Raw genomic sequence first — 23,353 nt, 5'->3', positions numbered from 1 at the left:
CCCTCTCGTAAAAAATGGTTCGTAAAACTCAGAAGCCACTAGAACTGATCTGTGCACATCAGACGAACATCGAATAGTCCTACGTTTAATACAAACTTTATTACATTGGCTTGTGGATTGCATTGTATAGCTCAATGATACAAAAAATGGTTTAAATTTTCATTTTAGTTTTATCAATTCTTTGTTTATCTGACAATTATAGATGAAACATTACTGCAATTAAAAAGCAGTTTATATACATTTATATAAAACCATAGCTACATAAGATAAAACAGCTATAAAAAAACAAAAATTAATACTACAAATATACAATATGAAAATATACAAAAGTTCCAGTCTGTTTATGGCAACATTTGAGGTATTGTAAAAATAAAAAAAACACCAGCAGCCTTCGTGTTTGTGACCGTGAGTAGGGAACTGAACAGGGAATGAAGTGAAAATGACAAGAGTTCTTTCAAAAATATGCACTGTAAAAAAAAAAAAAAAATTTAAAAAATTTAAAAAAAATTTTTTTTAATCAGATTAAATTTTAAAATTAAAATCAGTTTCCCAATGGGCTATAAAAATATTTTTTAAATGATGAACAGATTACAGCCGAGTCCATTGCTACTGTTTAGCAACAGTATTAAACGCCAGAGTCATGATCATCCTTGGCCCCAGAAGCTCAAAAAAAAAAAGAAAATTATTATAATATAATAACCTGCTGAAGAGCTTTAAGGCTCTTGGAAAAAAGTTATGAATTTTATCCACATTTCCCCCCCCAAATACAACAAGAGGGAACTGCACCGATACAGCAGTTAATGAGAACATGGAAAAAGAAAATACACAATAAGGCCCAAAATGTCCATAACTAAGTTTCAACAATTTTTAAAACAATGACTGCCTGCTTTAGAGCTAAAGTCGGTTACATTTATAAAATTAAAAATCTTGCTACCCCATTTGCTCCCAGTTTTAATGGACACATTTAACAGGATACCTATTGCAGGCAGATCAATCGGTTATGGGAACAAGTGCAGGACATTTGGTGAATTATAATGAAACAACTAGTTAAACTACTTCTGAGCAGGAAACGTGTCCAGTGTCTTTGTCAGAACATTCTCCTGGACTTCAGAGTAGACAGAGGGATAACACCCTATCTAATAATGGGATAATCTATATAACACCCCCCCCCCCCAAAAAATAAGAGAGAAAATGCATGGCTTCATTTTAAAGAGGACCCATATCATTCCTTTATAAACCTATGTTGTGACCAAAGGCCTCAACAATGTTCTTCACATAACCCCTCCTCCAAAAAAAAAAAAAAAAAAAGAAAAAAAAATTTCTAAAAAGGGAGGGAGGCCAAAAGCTATCGAACAGCCTGATGGTAAAAGTTGTTCTCCTATGGTATTGCTGTATTACCATCCAAGTTTCCATGGCGAGGGGGGGGGGGTGCGGGATGCAGCAGCAAATTACAAAGGAAATGGCAGAGCCATCATCGGCCATTGCTGTAGCCAGGGAAGAACTGGCTGAGAATGGCTTGCAGGGGCTTGTTGACGCTCATGGCGTAGGTCTTGCCCAGGTCGCTCCTGCAGGCCGGGCAGGTGTACACTTCCGCCTTGAACGAACGCTGGAGGCATTCCTGCAAGAGGGCGAGAACCAGACCGAGAGCGCCTTTATACACTCCAACCACCAGGGGGCCTCGCATCCTGAAGTTCGTTCCGCTAGCGCCCGTGGTGTAGCGTGCACAACCACAGGAGAAAGGCTTTAGGTGCCAAGATGCACCCCAAGGTTTAGTCCTACAGTAAATCAGAGTACCCCGGGTATTAACATAAATAACTGGAGATTAAATGGCTCCGTTCCTCACACCATTTAAAAACAAATTCTACTGAGGGCGTTATTGACGTCTTTTCAGAGAATACAAAGTTATGTGTGCCTTGGACTCCAGTGAAAACTACACTTCCCACTCACCCTGCAGACATTGTGTTGGCACTCTGTGGTGATTGGCTGATACACCACTTCCTGGCAGCAGATACACAAGAAGACCTCTTCAACTTTGTTCAGGAATCTCTGCAGGTTTAAAAAAAATTAAAAAAAATTTAAAAACCCCAAACACAAAGTCACATGACCATCTAATCCCAGAATCACAATCAAAACAGAATCCACACACAAACATTCCCAAATCCTCGCACGTTAGGCGTTCCCATTTCAGCAGGCGTTCCAGAATGCGGGAATCTCTGTGGGATGTACGCACCGGGCCGAGCTTCAGAGACTCCATGGCTTCGCCCCACAGCTTCTTATTGAGCTCATCCCCCTTGATCAGGGCCTTCTGCTCTCGGGTCAGCTTGTAGGCCTCGACCTTCGTCTTCTTGGGTGGGGTCTTGGCTGGCGGGGGCTTCTCGGTTTCTAGGGCAACGGTTCACAATGCAGCCATTTGCAGTTGAGAAGCAAGACTCCACACGGTGGTGGAAAAAAACCAATACCCACAGTAGCCCACAATGTTTCACACAAAATTACAAATAAATGAAAAAAAAGGAACAACTATCATAGTCCAGCTCATGAGACAAACCCCCCCCACCCTTTCAGGCACAGTCCACTGGACTCTGTACAAATGTAAATATTACTACAGTCTTGTGTGCATTGGATTTCTCTAATTCTGATATAACGGGTTGTTTGATCCCAGGCTGTTGATTGGCTGTGACCGCATTCTACAGTGATGGTAAATCCGATACAGTAACGATTAATCAAACAGCTGGTCTGTAAACAGCACCGTTCTGTGTACAAACAGCTACTTACAAACAGTACTACAAAACAAATAATGTTGTGTCATCAACTAATTGTCTCTACACATTGTAACCGTTCTATAAAAGCGGCATGGCACGTTGCCTAGCAACACCCCCGTAGCCATGACTGCGTGCGCGATACAGCACGGCCTCTTGTGCCGTACGGCTGAGGTATTTCAGTACGATGTCACCGTGAGCTCACTGACCGGTGTGCGACTTCCTCTTCCTGCTGCCCTTGGCGGGCGAATCCGTCGCCGCCTCCGATTCCTCTTTGTTCTCCTTCTCCTTCTCCTTCGCAGCGATCGCCTCCAGGTAACCCTCGGGATACTGGGGACGGGACAGAAGAGCACGGATAGTTACAGTAGGGCCTTTCCACAACGGCTGCCTGCAGGCCAGATCACAGGCGCACACAGTTGTCTGAAAATGTTTTTTAAAAAGAAGCATAAATGAGATGAACTAGAAGTAGAAGCCTTCTTAAAGTATAGCCGTTAGTTATTTTGGTGTGTTGGCACTGTGTTAAACCTGCATGGTGAGGCCCAGTTTCTGAAAGCGTCACCTGCGTGGTGAGGCCCAGTTTCTGAAAGCGTCACCTGCACGGTGAGGCCCAGTTTCTGATAGCGTTACCTGCATAGTAAGGCCCAGTTTCTTGACCCTCTCTTTCCCCTCCCGGGTCCAGGGGGCGGGCTCCTCATCATTGCGTTTCAGCAGGTACCGCCACACCAGGAAGCCAGACTTGCCCTTCTCCGGCCAGTACTTCGCCACCTGCGACAATCGGAGGGGGGGAAAACAATTACCCTGTGAGCAGGCCAAACAAAAAATAAACTGCTTTTGACACACTTTAAACCGCACACACTCACACACTCTCGCACTCACACTCACACTCTCACTCTCACACACGCACACACACGCACTCACACACACTCTCACACACTCTCACACACACCTTGTAGATGCCGTCGTAGCGGTTCCCGTCCTCGGGGCAGTACTTGCTGTGCTTGCGGCCCTTGGAGCTGCGCACCACCCTGACGGGCTTCCCAGCCTTCCAGTTCCGCGCCTCGGCCCCGTCCTTCTCACTCAGCGGCGCGCTGCAGTTCAGCGCCAGCGCCCTGCAGAGAGGAGCCAAAGAGCCGCGTACAGCATCACCGTCACTATAGCAACAGCACAGCCCTGTGTACAGCATCACCATCACTATAGCAACATCACAGTACAACTCCACCACACAGAACAGTGTACAGCATCACCATCACTATAGCAACATCACAGTACAACTCCACCACACAGAACGGTGTACAGCATCACCGTCACTATAGAAACGTCACAGTACAACTCCACCACACAGAACGGCGTATAGCATCACCGTCTCTATAGCAACAGCACAGCCCTGTGTACAGCATCACCATCACTATAGCAACATCACAGTACAACTCCACCACACAGAACAGTGTACAGCATCACCGTCACTATAGCAACAGCACAGCACTGTGTACAGCATCACCGTCACTATAGCAACATCACAGTACAGCTCCACCACACAGAACGGTGTACAGCATCACCGTCACTATAGAAACGTCACAGTACAACTCCACCACACAGCACCATGTACAACATTACATTATAGCAACAGCACAGTACAACTCCAACATACAGCCACACAGCACCATGCACAACATTACATTATAGCAACAGCACAGTACACCTCCACCACACAGCAGTGTACAACATTACCCTCACTACAGCAAAATCCCAATACAACTCCACAGAAGGCTTGCAGAAGAAGAAAGAAAAACATGGTAGAAAATGCAGAGTAGACAGAACAGGGTATTCTAGATAAGTTTAATACAAGGGTGCATTTGGGGGGTTGGGGGAAATTTGGACAATAGACACCTCATGTCCTTCTGAAGTTTTTAAACCTCTGTGACAAAATTATTGTAGAGCAATCCTACCTTCAGTCACAATAATAAGACCTGAAAATAATACTCAGGTTGTCTATCCCTGAAAAATAAAGTTATATAGCCAGACAAGTGTCATTTTTTACCACATTCCAAAAATCACTGCCAGCCATTGTAAGAGCTTTTTTCCCTGCATTTTGATAAATGTACGGACTAGGAACCCCTCTAATTCTCCTCACCTGTTCATATTGGTCAGCTTCTGGTCACATGACTGCTCAGCGGTCCTCTTGTTACCCGACAGGTCCCGCCCACCAGAGCCCGTGTAGGTGAACTCATTCCCATAATCCTAGGGGGGGGGGGGCGGGGGGGGGGAAAGGTATGATTCAGTGTTTATTTACACACAATGCAGTCAGACAGAAATGCTAATCAGTCCAGCGAGAGGACTAAATAGCTAAATTAATTACTGAAATTGTTAAACTAGCTGCTTAGAAACAGCCGTACCGCAATAGCAGCAGGTACCCATTGCTTGCTCGAACCGACAATTAGAGTTGCCCTATCCATAGCACAAGAGCGCCCTCTACTTTTACAAGACGTGCAGCAATTTGTCTGCTACAAAAGACAATTCTGTGGAAGAGGACTGTATTTTACAGCTGACAAATAGTTTCATTATTTAGCTGATTTTATTATTGGAAAAATACAGGCACATCTTACAGACCAGTACATCTCATATACCATGTTTTACCATGAGCTTTGACCAGGGCTTTACCAATGTTGCATGTACAACACGCTGCCTCAAACAAGAGCCGTTATCCTGTTATCCTACAGTTACCATCACCACACCACTGGACATTCGGGGGGTGCGATATTTCCCAGCATGCCCTCATAAAGCGGGGTCACTCTGGAGAACAGAGTCCGCTTACAGCATATAATGTATGAACTGGGGGGGGGAGTGTAGTATAATGGCTAAGGAGCTGGTCCTGTAACCTAAAGGTCGCAGGTTCGATTCCCCGTTAGGACACTGCCGTTGTACCCCTGAGCAGGGTACTTAATCTACCTGCATCGCTCCAGTAAATATCCGTATATAAACAGATGGAATGGTAAACGCTACGTAAGGTCGCTCGGGATAAGACTGTCTGCTAAATGCCTGTAGTGAAATGCAGGAACAGGACCTGCTGTAGTGTAGCAGTTCTGCGCTGTATGCAGGAGAAGGACCTGCTGTAGTGTAGCAGTTCTGTGCTGTATGCAGGAGAAGGACCTGCTGTAGTGTAGCAGTTCTGTGCTGTATGTAGGAGAAGGACCTGCTGTAATGTAGCAGTTCTGTGCGGACCTGCTGTAGTGTAGCAGTTCTGCGCTGTATGCAGGAGAAGGACCTGCTGTAGTGTAGCAGTTCTGTGCTGTATGCAGGAGAAGGACCTGCTGTAGTGTAGCAGTTCTGCGCTGTATGCAGGAGAAGGACCTGCTGTAGTGTAGCAGTTCTGCGCTGTATGCAGGAGAAGGACCTGCTGTAATGTGGCAGTTCTGTGCTGTATGTAGGAGAAGGACCTGCGGTAGTGTAGCAGTTCTGTGCTGTATGCAGGAGAAGGACCTGCTGTAGTGTAGCAGTTCTGTGCTGTATGCAGGAGAAGGACCTGCGGTAGTGTAGCAGTTCTGTGCTGTATGCAGGAGAAGGACCTGCTGTAGTGTAGCAGTTCTGTGCTGTATGCAGGAGAAGGACCTGCTGTAGTGTAGCAGTTCTGTGCTGTATGCAGGAGAAGGACCTGCTGTAGTGTAGCAGTTCTGTGCTGTATGCAGGAGAAGGACCTGCTGTAATGTAGCAGTTCTGTGCTGTATGCAGAAGGACCTGCTGTAGTGTAGCAGTTCTGTGCTGTATGCAGAAGGACCTGCTGTAGTGCAGGAGATTTTGGCGCTCACCACGTCGTCCTCGTACCCCCCCGCCAGCACCAGGGAGTACGCCCCTTCGCTGCTCCGCCCATGGATCCCAGCCACGTGGGGCCTGTGCACCCCCGACTCGCTGACCTGCACACACACACACGCACACGCACACGCACACGCACACGCACACGCACACACGCACACACGCACACAAGCATGCACACACACAGACACGTGAGATCACTACGTAGAAACACAGAGTGCCTGCGTACTGCATCAGTTTTCCATCAGAGCTTTAACCATGCATTTCCACTATGCAAAAAAAAAAAAAAAAAGCCGAACTTATTTCCTGGGAATTTGACCGGATCTGAAATGTTTGCGTTCCCTGGCTGTGAATCAGACGGTTACCTGCACGCGGAACTTCCACAGCGTTCCCACGGGAACGCCGGGAACGGGGCCGTGGTGGTTGGACGGGACGATGGTGCACTGCTTCGTGCGGCCCACACACGCCATGCCCTGGGAGAGGAAATGACATCGTAACAGGACATCGCCACCCGCCAATCGGGACACACCGATTCACAGACCCTAAAGGTCTCACCCACGGGCAGAAGGCAGAATGGTGTGCGATTGAACTGAATTATCTCCCCCATCTGAATAAGATGCACTCTCCATTTGGACCACAGAGACACAAGGCAGGATGCAAGACCTCTTCAATCCTCCTTTCTTTCTGCACCAAGGCCAAGACGAAAAGAAAGGGGGGGGGGGGGCAGGAATAAAACCGACGTCCTCTGGCTTACCTTCCCCCAGTCCCTCTGGCTGGACGAGCTCGCGGACGCCATCTTGGCTTTCTTCTTGCTCTCCTTCAGCATCTCCCCGGCCAAGACCACCTCGCTCACGTCATTCCTGCACTCGGGGCAGTACCTGCAGCGGCCCAAACCACGGCGGCCATCACACCGAGGGAAACGTTCGCTAAACACGAGCCGCGATAAACTAGCTCATAAAACCTGGAGTGAGTGTCGTTTATACTTCGTCGCACACCCTCGTGACAAGTTTCGCATGACGAAAATAACGTATTTTCAACAGAAAAATGAATTTTAATGTCGCAGAACTTCATACTTTGTCGCGCAGTGCTGATTGGACAGCCAGATGAAACGCTGAAATTTGTTGTCATGGATACAGGTTAATTCACCGAGCGCTGCCATATTTTCAGAAATACGACATTAAGCTGTCAAGCAAACTGTCAGGAGTTTGGCGTATTGTTACCATAGAGACAACATAACCCTCATCAGAGACCTTCGCAGCGGTACAAATGCAAAACGTTGTGTGACGAAGTATCAATCAGGCTTTAAGGTTGGTGCTGTCATATTAACTATAACTGGTTTTCCACAAACAGAAATAGAAAGTTTCAGTATCACTGCCCACAATACCTAGTTACAATGCGAAATGAGTCACATGGCTAATAATGTGTGCGCTTAAAAAAATAAATAAATAAAAAAAAGGATTTTAGAGATGCCCACAAGAGGGCAACAGAGAGCAAGAAGAAAAAAAGCTACCGTTACATAGTTTTCAAATGAATGTAACCACATTCATGCTAATAAGTCATTTCCTCCGTCCTACGTTAGGATCGAATTAACAAGCCAGCGCAAACCGAAATCTCCGGGTTCATTAGTTCCACTGGCAGCGCAAAAACGTAATGCCACATTTGATAATGGTCTTCAAATGAGAAGCTGACCAAAAGGCCAGTCAACAATTAAGAACGCAGTCCTGGCTCGGGGTAAAACATTAGTTCAAAACACACTCAAATCATTAGTAGGACCACTTGAATGTCTTTATATAGGGCTGCTGGGTGGCTAATCTTGTTTTAAAAAAATAAACACACTGTTCTAGTGTGTGGATGGACCCCACGGTCTGGTACTGAGTCACAACCGTGCTTAATAAAAGGGAAAAGGTCTTTAAAAAGGCCTAAAGTTCCTGTAACGCTGACGAATCGCAGGAGGGTAAGAGCCACGCCCGTTAGAGACAGGCAGGCGAGCCAGGGCACTGGAGGGCCTCAGCGCGGTGCTGCTCTGAGCTCCCCTCCGCGGCCTCATTACCCGGGTGGGTTCAATTTAATTTACTAATCACCTCCCCAGCTTTCAGAGGTGCCCCATTACACCCCCGTTAATAAGCCCCCCGGTACGGGGCGCCTCAGACCGCGCAGGAGAGCGCCCCCCCCGGAGGATTCTGGGAAGGGAACCAAATGTATTTATTTTTTATTCGACCTTTACTTAACCGGGTGAAATCAGTTGAGAACCAATTCTCACTTGCAACGATGACCTGGGCCAAGAGGCGTCAGGCAAGAGCACGTGAAATAAACACAGTCGACACAAAACGACACATACGGTACAGATACAGATACAGACACAGAAACTCTCCAAAATCTCAGCACCCGCCCAGCTCCGCCTTTCTCCCCCCACGTAACCTGGCAACAGCCCCCCCCCCCCCCGGGGGCCCCGCTGGGTACGGACCAGTCCTCGTCGGCGGGGATGGCGGGCAGGGGCGGGTCCAGGCAGTAGATGTGGAAGGCCATGTCGCACTCGTCGCACAGCAGCTGCTTGTCGGGGTCCTGCTTCACGCCACACACGCGGCAGTTGCACATGCGGCAGGCCTTCTGCGGGTGGTCCTTACAGTGCTTACACTCCGGCCCGTTGGACCCTGCAGGGGGGGCGGGGGGGGGCGCAGGCGTCAGGACGCTACTCCAAACACACACGCACACACGCCATACACTCACACCATGCACACACACACACGCCATACACTCACACCATGTGCCCTCACACCATGCACACACACACACGCCATACACTCACACCATGTGCCCTCACACCATGCACACACACACACGCACTCACTCAAACCATGCACACACACACACGCCATACACTCACACCATGTGCCCTCACACCATGCACACACACACCATGCACTCACTCACACCATGTACAAACACAGACACACACCCGCACCCACACCACACACACACACACCATGCACAAACACACACATACCATATACCCTCACAACTCTCTCACACACACACACACACACACACACACACGTACCCACACACCACGCACTCACACACACGCCACGCATTCACACCATCCACAAACACACACACACACACACACACACTCACTCACACCACACACTCCCGTCACACACAGGCCGTGCATTATCTATGTTCTAGGATTGGTTCTAGGTTTGTAAAACCCAGCACGTAACATCGTGGAAAAACCTACTGGGGCAAGCTAGCCCTCCAGCTCTGTTTTCTAAAGGACGAGCTCATATGAATAATTAACAGGAGCTTTAATCTCAACCATCAGTGAGCGCAGAATCAGACACCATCTGTGAACATGCTCACCTTGCAGCTACTCAATGTACAATCCCACTAAATTATCTTTAGGAAAATTATTTAACTGCTCGACCTTAAATAGGTCTTTAAAAAAAAGATATACACTTCCAAACTGGAAGCCTGGCTGAATTACATATTCGGGAATATTCAACTTGCCTTAACATTGTAGCAAGATTTTATCAGTTTTATTTGTCAGGAATGAGGGTAGACTTGGGTAGATTAATATGTAAGCCATGCTAATAAAGCTAGTCAACCTCAAATCCATTACATAAGAACACAAAGTTCAGCAAGGGGTAAAAAAAAATAACGATGATGATTAAAAAAATAATTTTTTTTTTTTTTTTTTTTTTAAGAACTGGGGACTATTCTGAAGTTAAATCTGCTCTTTTGTGAAGGTCCTTATCACTACAAGAACAGGCCAGCAATCACAATAAAGTAAACCCTGCATGTGTAGTCGTTCATTTTCATGTACGTTTTGTGGGGGGGGGGGGGGGGGGTCGGCAGTTTGTTACTTTTCAGCGGGCTCTCCGACGCCGTCCCAGAATCCTCGGCGCTGCCCGGCTCCTCGATCTTGTATATCTCCGTGGTGAACGCGATGCGGCAGTCATTCAGGGAGTCCCCCGCGTCTCTGCAACGCAAGCAGGGTGGGGGGTCAGAACCGGCACACGCCCTGCCCCCTGCTGGAGGGGCGAGACACACCAGCGCCCCCGTGCTCTACGCGCAGCACGGTTAGAAACAGCACAAGCAGGGTGGGGGGTCAGCACCCGCACACGCCCTGCCCCCTGCTGGAGGGACGAGACACACCAGCGCCCCCGTGCTCTACGCGCAGCACGGTTAGAAACAGCACAAGCAGGGTGGGGGGGGTCAGCACCGGCACACGCCCTGCCCCCTGCTGGAGGGGCGAGACACACCGGCGCCCCCGTGCTCTACGCGCAGCACGGTTAGAAACAGCACAAGCAGGGTGGGGGGTCAGCACCGGCACACGCCCTGCCCCCTGCTGGAGGGGCGAGACACACCAGCGCCCCCGTGCTCTACGCGCAGCACGGTTAGAAACAGCACAAGCAGGGTGGGGGGTCAGCACCGGCACACGCCCTGCCCCCTGCTGGAGGGGCGAGACACACCAGGGCCCCCGTGCTCTACGCGCAGCACGGTTAGGAACAGCACGAGGGAGGCAGCAGACTGAGTATTACTAATGAAAGCAGCTTAACTATTTAACAGACACCCAGTATACATGTATGCAGGTGAGTGAGTGAGCGAGACAGAGTGAGAGTGAGAGCGAGAGCGAGAGCGAGAGCGAGAGCGAGAGCGAGAGCGAGAGTGAGAGTGAGAGAGAAAGTGAGTGAGTGAGAGCAAGAGCGAGAGCAAGAGAGAAAGTGAGTGAGTACGTGAAAGAGAAAGAGAGAGAGTGAGTGAGAGCGAGAGCGAGGGCGAGAGAGAAAGTGAGTGAGTACGTGAAAGAGAGAGAGAGTGAGAGTGAGTGAGAGCGAAAGCGAGGGCGAGAGAGAAAGTGAGTGAGTGAGTACGTGAAAGAGAGAGAGAGAGAGCGAGAGCGAGAAAGTGAGAGCGAAAGTGAGAGTACGTGAAAGAGAGAGAGAGAGAGAGAGTCAGAGAGAGTGAGTGTGAGAGAGAGAGAGAGAGAGAGAGAGAGAGAGCGAGCGCGAGAGAGAAAGTGAGTGAGTACGTGAAAGAGAAAGAGAGAGAGAGCGAGAGCGAGAAAGTGAGAGCGAAAGTGAGAAAGTGAGTGAGTACGTGAAAGAGAGAGAGAGAGAGAGAGTGAGAGTCAGAGAGAGTGAGAGTGAGAGTGAGAGTCAGAGAGAGTGAGAGTGAGTGAGTGTGTGTGTGAGAGAGAGAGAGAGCGAGAGAGAGTGAGAGAGAGAGAGAGAGAGATAGAGAGAGAGAGAGAGAGAGAGAGAGGGAGAGGGAGAGGGAGAGGGAGAGGGAGAGGGAGAGGGAGAGGGAGAGGGAGAGGGAGAGGGAGAGGGAGAGGGAGAGGGAGAGAGAGAGAGAGGTACCCGAGCAGTATCCTGGCGTAGATCTCCCTCAGGGTGCGAGTCTCTCTCTTCCTCTGGATCTGGGCGTCGTACCAGTAGCCCCTCTCCTTGGGCTCGTCGGGGTTGTAGTTGAGCATCACCACCATGCCCTCCTCCAGCTGGTGCCACTGGTACACCGTGCGGGCGCGGGGGCGCACGTCCTTCCCCCGCAGCCGCACCACGCCGTTCTCCGGGTAGCTGGGAGAGCGCCAGAAGAACCGGGGGTGAGAACCGCAAGAACCGCGAGAACCAGGGGCGAGAACCCAACACGAACCCCAAACCCCAACCACCAGCGAATCAAATACCCCTAGCAGATGAGAACACACACGCACACACCAACCACTGCACTTAACCCTCTTTAGAGGAGTGGGGTCACAAACACGTGATTGGAATGTTCTGGACTGAGCATTCTAATGCTGATGTCACAGTCACTGCAGGTGACTGAAAGAGACGGAGTTCTAGAACACTGGCTTAGAATTTTTAAAAATAATAATAATTCCAAAAAACCCTACTCTTCAAAGTAAGGGTTAATAAACAAGGCACTTTCGCCTGCTTGAAGCGCAATTCTTCCTGCTGCTCCACAGTGCTGTGTTCTCCTGCGGCAGCAGAACCAGCAGACGAGCCAGCAGCTACGGGAATCACACAATAACGGCAGTTCATTCCTGAAATGAAGACAGGAGCGGGTCTCACTTTTCGTATTTGACGTGGTAGAAAACCGCCTCCTCGTCGGAACGAGAGGCCACGCCCTCCGCCTCTCCGGGGGGCTCGATCTCCTTCGTTACCTTGACGATCTGGGCCTCGAACCAAGCGCCCATGTTCAAGTCCCGGGCATCCACAAACTCATTTATCTGACAGAGGAAAAACAAAAACAAACAAACATAGTATCCATTCATACAGCTGGATATATACTGAAGCAATTCAGGTTTAGCACCTTGCTCAAGAGTACAATGGCAGTGCCCCACCTAGGAATCAAACCTGCAACCTCTGCAGTGCCCCAGTGCAGTAATGGGGATACTGATGTAGGAGATGCTGTCTTTCGGATGAGATGTTAAATCGAGGCCCTGACTCACTGTGGTCATTAAAGACTCTACGAAACTTGTCGCAAAGAGTAGGGGGTTCCCCGGTGTTCTGGATAAAGTCCCAGCAGACTTGCCACCTAACCATCCCCTGATTTAACTGGATAAAAAAAACGTTCTCTCCCTCTCCACCTTAGCTAATGTGTGGTGAGCATTCCGGCGCAATGACGGCTGACATGCATCACCCAGGTGGGTGCTACACATTGGTAGTGGGTGAGGTGTAAAGCACTTTGAGTGTTCAGGAAAAGTGCTATATGAATGCAATGACTCATTCATTCATCTATCTTTGGGTTACAGGCCCAGCTCCTTCACGCTTACGTAACACAGCGCTGCCCAGTTCACACACGTCCGCACCTTGTAGTGGCCGAACCCGGGGTCGACGAGGTCGGGCAGGTCGGACTGGGCCGACGTCCCGGGGAGCTGGCCCTCCGCCTCCCCGTGGGTGGAGCTCTTGTCCGACTCGCTCTGGCCCGACCCGCAGCCGGAGTCAGAGTCCGAAAGCTCCGCCTCCTTGTCCTTGCGGGCGGGGAGAGCGAGCGGGGGCGGAGCCTGCCTCACCAGCAGCTGCACGATGTCATTCAGGCCCACGTTGTAGTCGAACAAGGTGTGGTCGTCCTCCAGCTGGGGACAGGGAGAGGTCGGCACGGGACAGGCGAACATCAACAGGTGCTTTTGAAAAGTGGGGGTGCACAAACTCAGAGAAGCACACTGAGGCAGACAGGCTCTCACACACACACACACAGAAACACAGATGCACATGCACGCACAAACGCACGCACACACAGAAACACAAATGCACACAGAAGCACACACACAGACGCCTGTATGCACAGATAACCACAGACAGAAATACACACGCAGAGTCACACACACACAAACACGCAGAGACACACACACACACACACGTGCGAGATTAAGATCTGTCAGTTGAGAGCGTCACACACAGGGCCCCCACCTGCTTGCCCCTGTAGAACAGCCTCTGGCGCTCTGGCTCCACCTTAAACAGCTCCGACACCTTGAGCCTCAGCTCCCCAACCTTGGTGAGTTTGGACAGGGAGTCGATCCTGTGGGTCTCCTTCCCGTCCATGGTGCGCACCTGAATCCACATCGCTGCTGGCCCTTACGTTACACAGACAACGCCACAGCAGTTCAGGTTTGAGCGCACAGGGAGGGGACACACACACAGTAACATTCCAATAACCAGACACTCCTATCCAGAGGCACACAAAAAAAAAACCTACTGAAAGAGGTTTGGGTAACGAGTCATCAGTGACACAACCCATGGCGGTAGTCCGGCTAAACTGAGCACAGGTCTTACCATAGGAACACAAAGCAAAGTTAAGGGGGCCTGAGCCTGGAATCCAATATGGGCAATAACCAAAAATCTAAGTCCAAAAACATAAACTGCTTCCCAATTTGCATTCACAGCACAGATACACAAAGCAAGGAGAGCATGTTCTTCTTCTCCAGTGTTCTGCACTACGGACAAAGGCAGCACCTCGTCACAGTCAACTTACAAAAATGTTCCTGACACTCAGCAAAGGTTCCCAGAACAGAGACGCTAAAATTAAAACTTCAAACTTTCAAAACTCCTGACGTCAGTTTGAGAACATAATGGTCTCAGCCAATGCCGAGAGCTGACAAAGACCAGTAATTACGAGCAGGGTTTATTTTATTACTGTGTGACACGACGGAATGGCCATTTTGTTATTTCCTTATAGCTGCCTTCACCACCCCCACCCCCACCGCAAAAACGCCAGACCCCCACAGCGGCGACACCGCCGGACGACATGTAGTAGGCAGTGCATTCCTCACGTCTGCCAACACTACTAGCGATACACGCTAGCTACGGCGTAAATGTAACGTCCACCCTTTTACGCGTTATAAATTACGCGTTTTATAGATTACTGCCAATGTTATCTGGTGATTGCAAGCAAACGTGCAATGTAACGAGGCGGTAAGAATACCGGCATCACAGGAGAATGTCCAAGTCAAAGAGGCCACGTAACCTTTCAATTACAGAAAACACACACATGTGTCCGTAGAATGGGCCAGTTTACTGGCACCGTTGGCCGTAGAGACAACAGTGGCAGTAAACAAAAACACCCCCATTTCAGGCAACGGATAGCACCCCGCCGAGTATTTGCATTTGGTCATAATGGGACTGAAACCCACTGTGGTCACTATTAAAATACGCAGGCGGTTACGTTGGAAGTGCTGCGTGCAATGACCGGCAGGAAGATAAAACTCCCAACAATAAAATCGAAACCAATTCCAGGCTAGCGACTGCACTTAAAGTTGCCACGCTGACTTCAAGCGCAATTAAAGACGGCCAACTAAGATAGCTTAGCAACAGATTTTGGCACATGCCTTAACATACGCCTTATTCGATTTGATCAATAAAGCGAAATATTGGGTTTGGTTGGACACTAGTCCATACTCGTTCCAAATCAATAAGACTTCAATTTCAGAAACACATACGGCACTGATCTTGTTTTGAAGCCAAGTTACACAAAGTCTGCCAAAAAAAAATAGAAGTTTCCTGTTCGCACAAACACTCTCCATTGGCTGGAACCGGCTAGCTGGTGCGTCTTATCTTTTACGGCTATGCCCTGTTCCGTCTAGATAGCCGACCATCGAACAGAAACGTAACGTTTAAAAGCCATAGCCTGGGAAGAGGTTGTGCTAGCTGCCCAACTGAACAACACAAATACATTACACTTAGCAAAGTTGCTTTGTCTAAAAACGTTACGTCAATGTTACTCTCTCAACTTTGGCTGGTTCCTCAAAATGACACTGACAGGCAGTTAGACAATATAGCAATGCGTTCCTTCGCTAGATAAAACATAAAGAGTGCAGTTAGCTACCGAGTTACTGTATGCAGTAACTGTGAAAAGTTCCTTGATAAACAAGCACTATCAAAACGTAACTAATGATCAGTAGCTAAAAGGTTGTTGTTGAATTTACTTCAATGAAGCAAGATAGCTGTCAGAAAGCTATAGTAATTGTAAATCAGTCATTACCTGTGTCCCCCTTCCAAAAAAACAAACAAAACTTTAAAAATTGTCGTTCTAAAAGTTGACTCCACACTGCAAGTTATTTTAACACTAAACTCCAGTGACTTCAATCAATGAGATTCTTCAACCACATGTTGCCCCGCCTACAAAATCCACTTCGCATTCCCATTGGTTGAAAAGTCTCCCATTGTTAGTTGCGATAGGTTACTGAAAGTGTCTTTCAGCACAGCGACTGGAGCCTCAGCTCAGCGCGCGAAAGTTTGGTCTCGCGCCTTAAAGTTGGCCCCGCCCCCCCAATAACTTGCCGCGAGAATATGCAAATTTGTGGCACCGGGGCCGCAGTTGCAAAGAACATGAAGCCCATTGTCGCTGTCCGAGGGGGAAATGCGGCTGAATGGTTGTACATTTAGTTAGCGTTATGCAAATGAAGAGAACAGTGGTACTTATATTTGTTCATAATAAAACCAGTAACAGAATAAAGTTTGAAGACGCACTCCATTGTTGCACCCTGTGCGATGTGATAGGATGTATGATCATGGAATGTTGCGCCATTAGGCCGTGAAACTGTTTGTGGCGCGGTTCCCTGTTTTGCATAGAGCTGCAGCTGTAGCGTTTGGCGGGAGAACTCTTTGCCAAGACGCTTCAGAAAATGGGTAACCCCGCCTCCACCCCACAGAAGACAATACATATCTTATGCGCTGCGTCACAATAGATGAAATACATTTGATCTAACTGCCGCAGCGCCTTCATTCCACTGTCCCCACACCACAGGGATGTTTTGGCCAATGAGTACAGGAGAAAGTTATAACGTCGGGTCTGATTTTGCGTTCCTCTCGTCAAATTGAAATTATTGTGGTCCTGTGAGGAGCATTTCAAAAGGAAGTGGACCAAGTATGAATTCACTTTGTGAACATTGTATGAGAACAAGCAACTGTGAATATGGGGTTAATTAAAATATATTACAATTCTTTATTACTTGTGTTGTTTTTTTTTTTAATGATTTTTTGGATGAAGGAAAAAAATAATCACAAGCTACATTGATTTGTCTGCATTTGTACATACATTAACTGCATTGTTAATACCACATTAGCCAGACAATTATTTGAGTCTAGTTGAACACTCGTTTTTGGGCTATCCACTCTTATTCTCTCCCCCCCCCCCCCCCCCCCCTCCAACTTTTTTTCCTTTGCCTTCCAAGTAATGGCCTAACCATTTCCTGAATCATACCACAGCTATTACCCATGCTGTCATATGACCTTTAACCCCAATCCCTCTGTTCCATTCATTGTGCTCCCCGCTCACAAACAGGAAACTCGATCCGTAGGTGGTTCTCCCGCCCCCGTTTGGTAGTAGGGGGGCGACTGTGATGATTCTATCGTGAGTCACCTCCTTTCCTTCAGAAGCCACACAGATGTTCAGGCAGAAGGGAGCGGCAACATTTCAGTTCAAAAGGGTCTCTTATGATGCTGACAATATGTATGACATATGTAAACAAGTAATTTTAAAAAAATACAATTTCTTAATTTATGACATCATTTTGCCAGATATTTTCCACATCGCCCTTATTGTTGTTTTATACCTTCTTTTTTTTTTTCTTGCATCCTCCGTTGCCTTCGATTACCAGTGGTGATTGTTACATCGGCATTAGAATGTTCGGTTAAGAACATTCTAACATGCATATTCACCTTGCTCTTTAAAGGGTTCATTTGCTCCTCCTCCTCCTCCTCCTCCTCCTCCTCCAATCTCCAATATCAGCCACCTGTCTCCATGAGGTAGCAGCATACACACTCACACAAACAGATTCTTCTGCAATATATAATAAATGGAAATACTACCATAAAACTTCTTATGTACTTAATATACTTATTGCATAGACCTTACTTGTGATACACACGAAATAAGCTGATGGACAGGACTATTTAAAAAATAAAATAAAGTTTTAAAAAATTATATTCTACAGCTTAGCATTTTATTTTTATTTTTTGAATTACATTTTAGGGATTTATTTACTTTGCACCCTTCGTTCCAGAAAAGGTTTTTGGACCGGATCCCCCAAGAACATGACTGGCATATTCGTATTCTGCATTTGTGGTGGAAAACCATCGAGTCTACGTGCGCCAGGATGCGAAATATAGCTAGTTGGACTAAGTACAAGCAATAGTCGTCTATTCGTTTTTTTTTTTAATTGACAGCATTATTCTGTAATGGCCACAAGGATAATGTAACACTAACGCGGTCTCTACTGCCATCTACTGTGGGCACGAAACTTCATCAAAAGTGAAAACTGAACTTTGTTACTGCACGTGTTGCTAGCAACCTCTAAAGTTTAAACAAATGTCAGTTGAGACTTCTAATGAAGCTAAATGAATCACTAGGATTGTAATTGTTTTGAACGGAAACATTGCGATGTCTTTCTACCATCTCCTTGTGAAACTAAAGTAAATCCAACTCTGCCATAATGGTTAAAACAAGAGAAAAAAATAGAAGTTTGAAAGGAATGCTTGCGTCTGGTGGAACTTCCGGGAGCGAATTATTCTTTGCCCTCCGTGTCGTAACATGTAGTGGATCATTTCCGCTTTCTCAGCTGTAGGATTATTTCTTCCTACTGTATGGTAAGTTTGCAGTTTGAATGAATATCGGCTGTTTTTTTTTTGGGCCAGTGCATAGGGAAATTAAGTGCAGGATGTCGCCGTGACAGGCATTTTGCTGTTTAGGCCTACTTATGAAAATGTGAATCAACAAATTTTTTTTAAAAAGGAAAGTGGTTTTAACTGCAGGTGCGCAGTTCTTCCAGTCGTTTCTTAACAGCTGTGAGTCAGTTTTCAGGTCTTTCGATGTGTGTCAGAACGCGTACAGTGTGGAATGCGTCTTTGTCAATGCAGTTTTTTTGCCATTAGCGGTGTGTGCAGTAGATTAAGGACAGGCAGTCAACGTGATTTGATCATTTTAAATAGTATTGAAGTCGCAGATGTGGCTGTACGACTGATACGTTTTATAACTGAACGGATTGGCACGTGCTTTAAACGATTCCACTGTCTAGTAACGGGTAATTTAAATTCCCACGTATTAGTACTTTCAGAGTTTACTTTGATTGTGGTTATTCTAATCGAACCCCTTGTTTGAAGCCGTGTAAATCTAATATTGGTACGTCATAAGTAGATTAGTCATAGGAGCAAGTGCTCATATCTCAAATATCGCAAAAAGCTGGCCAGATATAGGGGGGGGAAAGGTTGTCCGTTGTAACTTTTTAAGATATCTCGTTGCTGTGATAGCAGTGGTTTGTATTGCGTCTCCCTTATATTGTTTGTCCCCTTGTCTTTTCAGACGCTCTGGTTGCTGGGGAAGGGAAAATCATGAAGCCTGAAGTGGAAGATAGCTGGTTAGAAATTTCGTTTCGTTTGAAAAGCATGCGCTTGTAAAGGCTAATTTTTTTTTTTGTTGTTGCCTTTTACAACCATGTGGTCTGAGCATACGGGCCTCTTCTGCGAGATCAGAACAGGATGTCCGAGCGGGAGAGAGAAGCTACGGAGGGGAAACCGCAGACGGTGGGGGAAGACGAGGCAGGGATCGCGCTGGAGGACGCGTTTCGCCTTCTCTCCCTCGCTCCCAGGGAGAGGCTGCTCAGCCTCAATTTCAAACTCGGGCGCAGCCGGACGGAGGAGCTCGTGCACGCCATGTCCCTGATGGGTCTGGGGAACGAGGCCGAGGCGCTCGCCAAGCTCCGGGCGCTGGGGGACACCGGGGTGGCTCGGCGTCTGGCCGAAACGCTCGAGAGTCGCGGGCGGGGCCCCGAGGCCGCGCAGAGGGGCGGAGGTTCGCCGCAGGAGCCCGGGGCAGACTCCGCCGTCGAGCTGGCGCGGATCTTCTGGCTGCTGGCCGACGAGAAGCTGTGCCTTGAGTCACGGCGGGACCGGGCTTACCGGGCGGCGCTCCGGGCGTGCTCCCGCCAAACCGGAAACGGGGAGGGGCGCGGAACGCTGGCGAGGTTAACGGAAGAGGCCAGGGAGGCCTGCGGCTGGGAGTTCGGAGCTGCGTCCGGGGGGGCCTCTTCCTGTCAGGACGGAGAAACACTACGGTCCGGCGCGGGGGCGTTCCCGCACGCCCCCCCGGGGAGCAGGGGGTCCGGCGGGGGCACCGCGGCCGTTTGGATACGAGGCAGCCGGGACAGCGCCCCATCCGGGACGGAGGGCGCCAGCAGCCCCCCGTCCTCCCTCCGAACCGTCCACTCGGGCTTGGTGTCCTACCCCAGTCACCTGGAGGTGAGCGCGTCCCCCACCGCGCTGTACGAGGTGCGCAGCGCTCTGCGGGACGTGCAGGACCCCGAAACGCCGTCTCCGCGGGTCAGCCCGAGCGAGGAGCGGCGGGAACGCACGCTGACCTGCGGAGGGGCCCGCAGCGGCCCGGGGGACGAGGCCACCCCTGGCCTCTCTCCCGAACGAGCTTACGCTCCGGAGCGCAGTGCTCAGCGTCGCCCCCTGGTGGAGAAACCGAGCGAGGAGTGGCGGGAACGCACGCTGACCTGCGGAGGGGCCCGCAGCGGCCCGGGGGACAAGGCCACCCCCGGGCTCCCTCCCGACCGCGCCGACGTTCCGGACGGCAGTGCTCTGTGTCGCCCCCTGGTGGAGAAACCGAGCGAGAGCGCGAGCCCGTCCGTGGCCCCGGCGGGGTGCGGCCCGCCGCGACAGCGCCCCCCAGAGACCGCGGGAAGCGGCCGGGCCTACGCGCCCGAGAGCGCCGAGGCCAGAGCCGCGCCCGGGCGGGGCGGCCGCTCGGCGGGAGCCGTGGAAACCGCGGCGACCCCGCCGTCAGCTTCAGCCTCCCTCAGCGGGGACCGTAAACCCGAGAGCCCGGAAGCGCGCCCGAAACAGGAGGAGCGGGAAAAGGGCGAGGACAAGGAGGGGGAGGAGGAGGAGGAGGAGGAGGAGTTCTTCTCCTTTGTGATCTTGCACTCCCCGGCGGACGAGGAGCTGGCGGGGCGGCTGCAGGAGAGGCTGGAGGCCCTGGTCGTCGGCCCGGGCGCCACTTTCAACGAGGACTTCGCCGTCCCCGGGAAGCACCGGCTCAGCTGCGTGGACGACGCCATCAACAACTCGGCCTTCACCCTGCTGCTGCTGTCGCGCAACTTCAACCCGCGCATGCTGGAGTTCGAGTCCAACTGCGCCCTCATGAGCTCCCTGGAGAAGCGGCACAAGTCCAACACCGTCATCCCGCTGCTGCCCAGCGAGAACCGCCTGCCCCGCGAGCGCCTGCCCGCCAGCCTGCGCATCTTCGTCCCGCTGGAGGAGGGCGGGCGCGGCTTCGACCGCAAGGCCCGGAAGGCCATGGCGCCGGACCGGATCGCCCGGCAGCGGAGCGTGTGGCGCCAGGAGCGGCGGATCCGGGCGCAGCGGCGGAGGGAGCGGCGGGCGCGGGAGGACAACGAGCGGAGCGCGGAGCTGCTGCGCGGGACCGAGCTCCTGCAGGACCGCCTGCGGCTCGGCCGCCTGCTGTCGGACCAGCAGAGGATGCTGGAACATTACGAGGCCCTGCTCGGCGCCCAGCCCGGCGCACACGGCCCCTGGTACCCCGTGCCCCTGGCGCCGTCCGACCGGCGCCCCAACATCCACATCGCGAACGCCAGCTACGTCATGATCGGGAACGACTCCCAGATGACGGTCGGGACGGGGGGGGAGAGACCTCCGAGGGAGGGGGGGTGGGAAGGTCCCGGAGGAGAGGAATGGGAGGAAGGTCCCAGAGGCAAGAAACGGGAGGAAGGTGCCAAAGGAGAGGAACAGGAGTCAACCTGACAGGAGCCCCCACCCCCCACAGAGAGTCTGTTTTAGTCCATGTTCTCATTGTTTCAGTCCGGAGGGTCTGGGTTTTTTTGGGGGGTTTTTTTTTTTGATTTTACTTCCGTTTTGCTAGAAAAGCCACAGCTTAAAATGATTGGGGGGGGGGGGTGTCGCAGGTGTTCTCATTTTTAAAAATCTCATACCATAGGACTGCTATTCTTTATATATGTGGCACCCATATATGTGCTTGTGTAAATGACACTGTTCAACATTTCCTTAAGTAGCTTATAAGGTACTGAGAAACACAGCACTGTATGGACCAAATGTACTCTAACAGAGTTGATTTTATATAGAAAATTCTGTTGTATATTTGCTTTTAGGCATTTGGGAAGTTTTGTGTGTAAATTGACGGTGATTGAATGGTGATTTCTACAAGTGCGATTGCATTTTTCTGAGGTGTCAATCTTGATTAAATGCATTCCTTTAAATGCAGTGTAGTTGTCAAATTCTTAAAGGCGATGTTATGGACCTGGAGATTTACTAGTGTTAAAAAAAATTAAAAAAAAGGAACATTTTTGGAATTTTATTGTATTTTAAATTGGAAACAGAAGCGCTTGTGATACAGACCAGGTCATTCTGTCATATTGTGCATTTGAAGTCAACTAGACGAGCACCTCTGTTTGATGAACCAATGTCAATTGCATTAGTTGACAATGATTTGAAAGTTATTATATGCGCAGTCCGATTTCTGACGCGGTTAGATAAATCATATTTAAAAAATTGTACAACAGGACAAATCAGTTGTTTGGTGTTGGGCCAATCAAAAAATGGAACTGAACCTGAAATGAAACCTACAATACGGTGTATATTTGTATAATATTTGTGTAATAATTTATAAAGGTATCGAACAGGCCAGCTGAGCAATTATTTCACCCTGAACAAAAATAATGTCTGACAAAGTTCGGCTTTAGAATAGGATCATTCAGATGATTTGTGCGAAATGATTCATTTCTTGAAAAAGAATTTGTTGTATTAATACCCCCCCTAAAATAAACGTGGCTGGGAAAAAAAACATGTTTTGCGTGACTGGATTTACCGACCTGTTCCCCTCGCACTCACCAGCAGGCTGACACCAGCAGATGCAGTTTGACCTCACTGTAGGTTGGCTTCCAGTAACCGGCTTACTGTACATAGAAGCTTCCTAATATAGAGGCAGTAAAACACCAGAGAAGCGACAGTGCCCTCGCTGACGCTAATCGAAGGCTATTTATACGAGCCCCTTTAAGAGCTCAAAATGTGACACGGTCACATTTCCGCATCGCGTTTCAGGAACGCCCGCGGACGACCGCAAACAAAGCGTGGACTCCAGAAGTCCGAAGTCCGGCCGTTCCGGGCGGAAAGATAAAAACGCAGAAGAAGTGGAAGAGCGGTTTTTAACCGTTCCAACGCGTGGCCCGGCGAGAAACACGGCGTTTTCTCCTGTCCCCGTCCGCGTCGCCCGCCGGCGTCAAAAACAATTCCGACAGTCCCACCTTAACCCCGCCC

The 23,353-nt window shown here is 49.5% G+C and overlaps 2 protein-coding genes across 9 annotated transcripts; one reads left to right on the top strand and one right to left on the bottom strand.

Moving 5' to 3' along the window:
* Nucleotides 1-83: 83 nt before the first annotated feature.
* LOC118224789 (E3 ubiquitin-protein ligase UHRF1-like) lies at nt 84-16,175 on the bottom strand. 4 transcript variants are annotated; one of them, XM_035412497.1, is made up of 17 exons: nt 16,044-16,175; nt 13,976-14,139; nt 13,375-13,641; nt 12,635-12,792; nt 11,927-12,142; nt 10,427-10,542; nt 9,028-9,214; nt 7,318-7,441; nt 6,929-7,036; nt 6,560-6,664; nt 4,888-4,994; nt 3,703-3,865; nt 3,384-3,521; nt 2,966-3,086; nt 2,231-2,382; nt 1,948-2,046; nt 84-1,618 (listed from the first exon to the last, which is right to left on the bottom strand). In XM_035412497.1, exons 2-17 carry the CDS (start codon nt 14,126-14,128, stop codon nt 1,472-1,474), a joined length of 2,361 nt encoding a protein of 786 aa, XP_035268388.1. In that variant the 5' UTR covers nt 14,129-14,139; nt 16,044-16,175; the 3' UTR covers nt 84-1,471. The 4 variants fall into 4 exon arrangements, with proteins under 4 accessions (XP_035268388.1, XP_035268391.1, XP_035268390.1 ...); XM_035412500.1 differs by having other exon boundaries at nt 2,231-2,380; nt 2,970-3,086; XM_035412499.1 differs by lacking the exon at nt 16,044-16,175 and adding an exon at nt 14,988-15,520.
* A 2,111-nt stretch (nt 16,176-18,286) lies between these two features.
* Nucleotides 18,287-22,880, top strand: ticam1 (toll-like receptor adaptor molecule 1). 5 transcript variants are annotated; one of them, XM_035412141.1, is made up of 3 exons: nt 18,287-18,649; nt 19,362-20,423; nt 20,565-22,880. In XM_035412141.1, exons 2-3 carry the CDS (start codon nt 19,538-19,540, stop codon nt 21,821-21,823), a joined length of 2,145 nt encoding a protein of 714 aa, XP_035268032.1. In that variant the 5' UTR covers nt 18,287-18,649; nt 19,362-19,537; the 3' UTR covers nt 21,824-22,880. The 5 variants fall into 5 exon arrangements, with proteins under 5 accessions (XP_035268032.1, XP_035268028.1, XP_035268030.1 ...); XM_035412137.1 differs by having other exon boundaries at nt 19,362-22,880; XM_035412139.1 differs by lacking the exon at nt 18,287-18,649 and adding an exon at nt 18,665-18,847 and having other exon boundaries at nt 19,362-22,880.
* The last annotated feature ends 473 nt before the right edge of the window (nt 22,881-23,353 follow it).

Source organism: Anguilla anguilla, chromosome 4, assembly GCF_013347855.1.
Source record: "Anguilla anguilla isolate fAngAng1 chromosome 4, fAngAng1.pri, whole genome shotgun sequence".
In the NCBI taxonomy this organism is placed as follows: domain Eukaryota; kingdom Metazoa; phylum Chordata; class Actinopteri; order Anguilliformes; family Anguillidae; genus Anguilla; species Anguilla anguilla.
The sequence above is the reverse complement of the archived record's forward strand: the minus strand, read 5'-3'. Positions and strand labels throughout refer to the sequence as shown.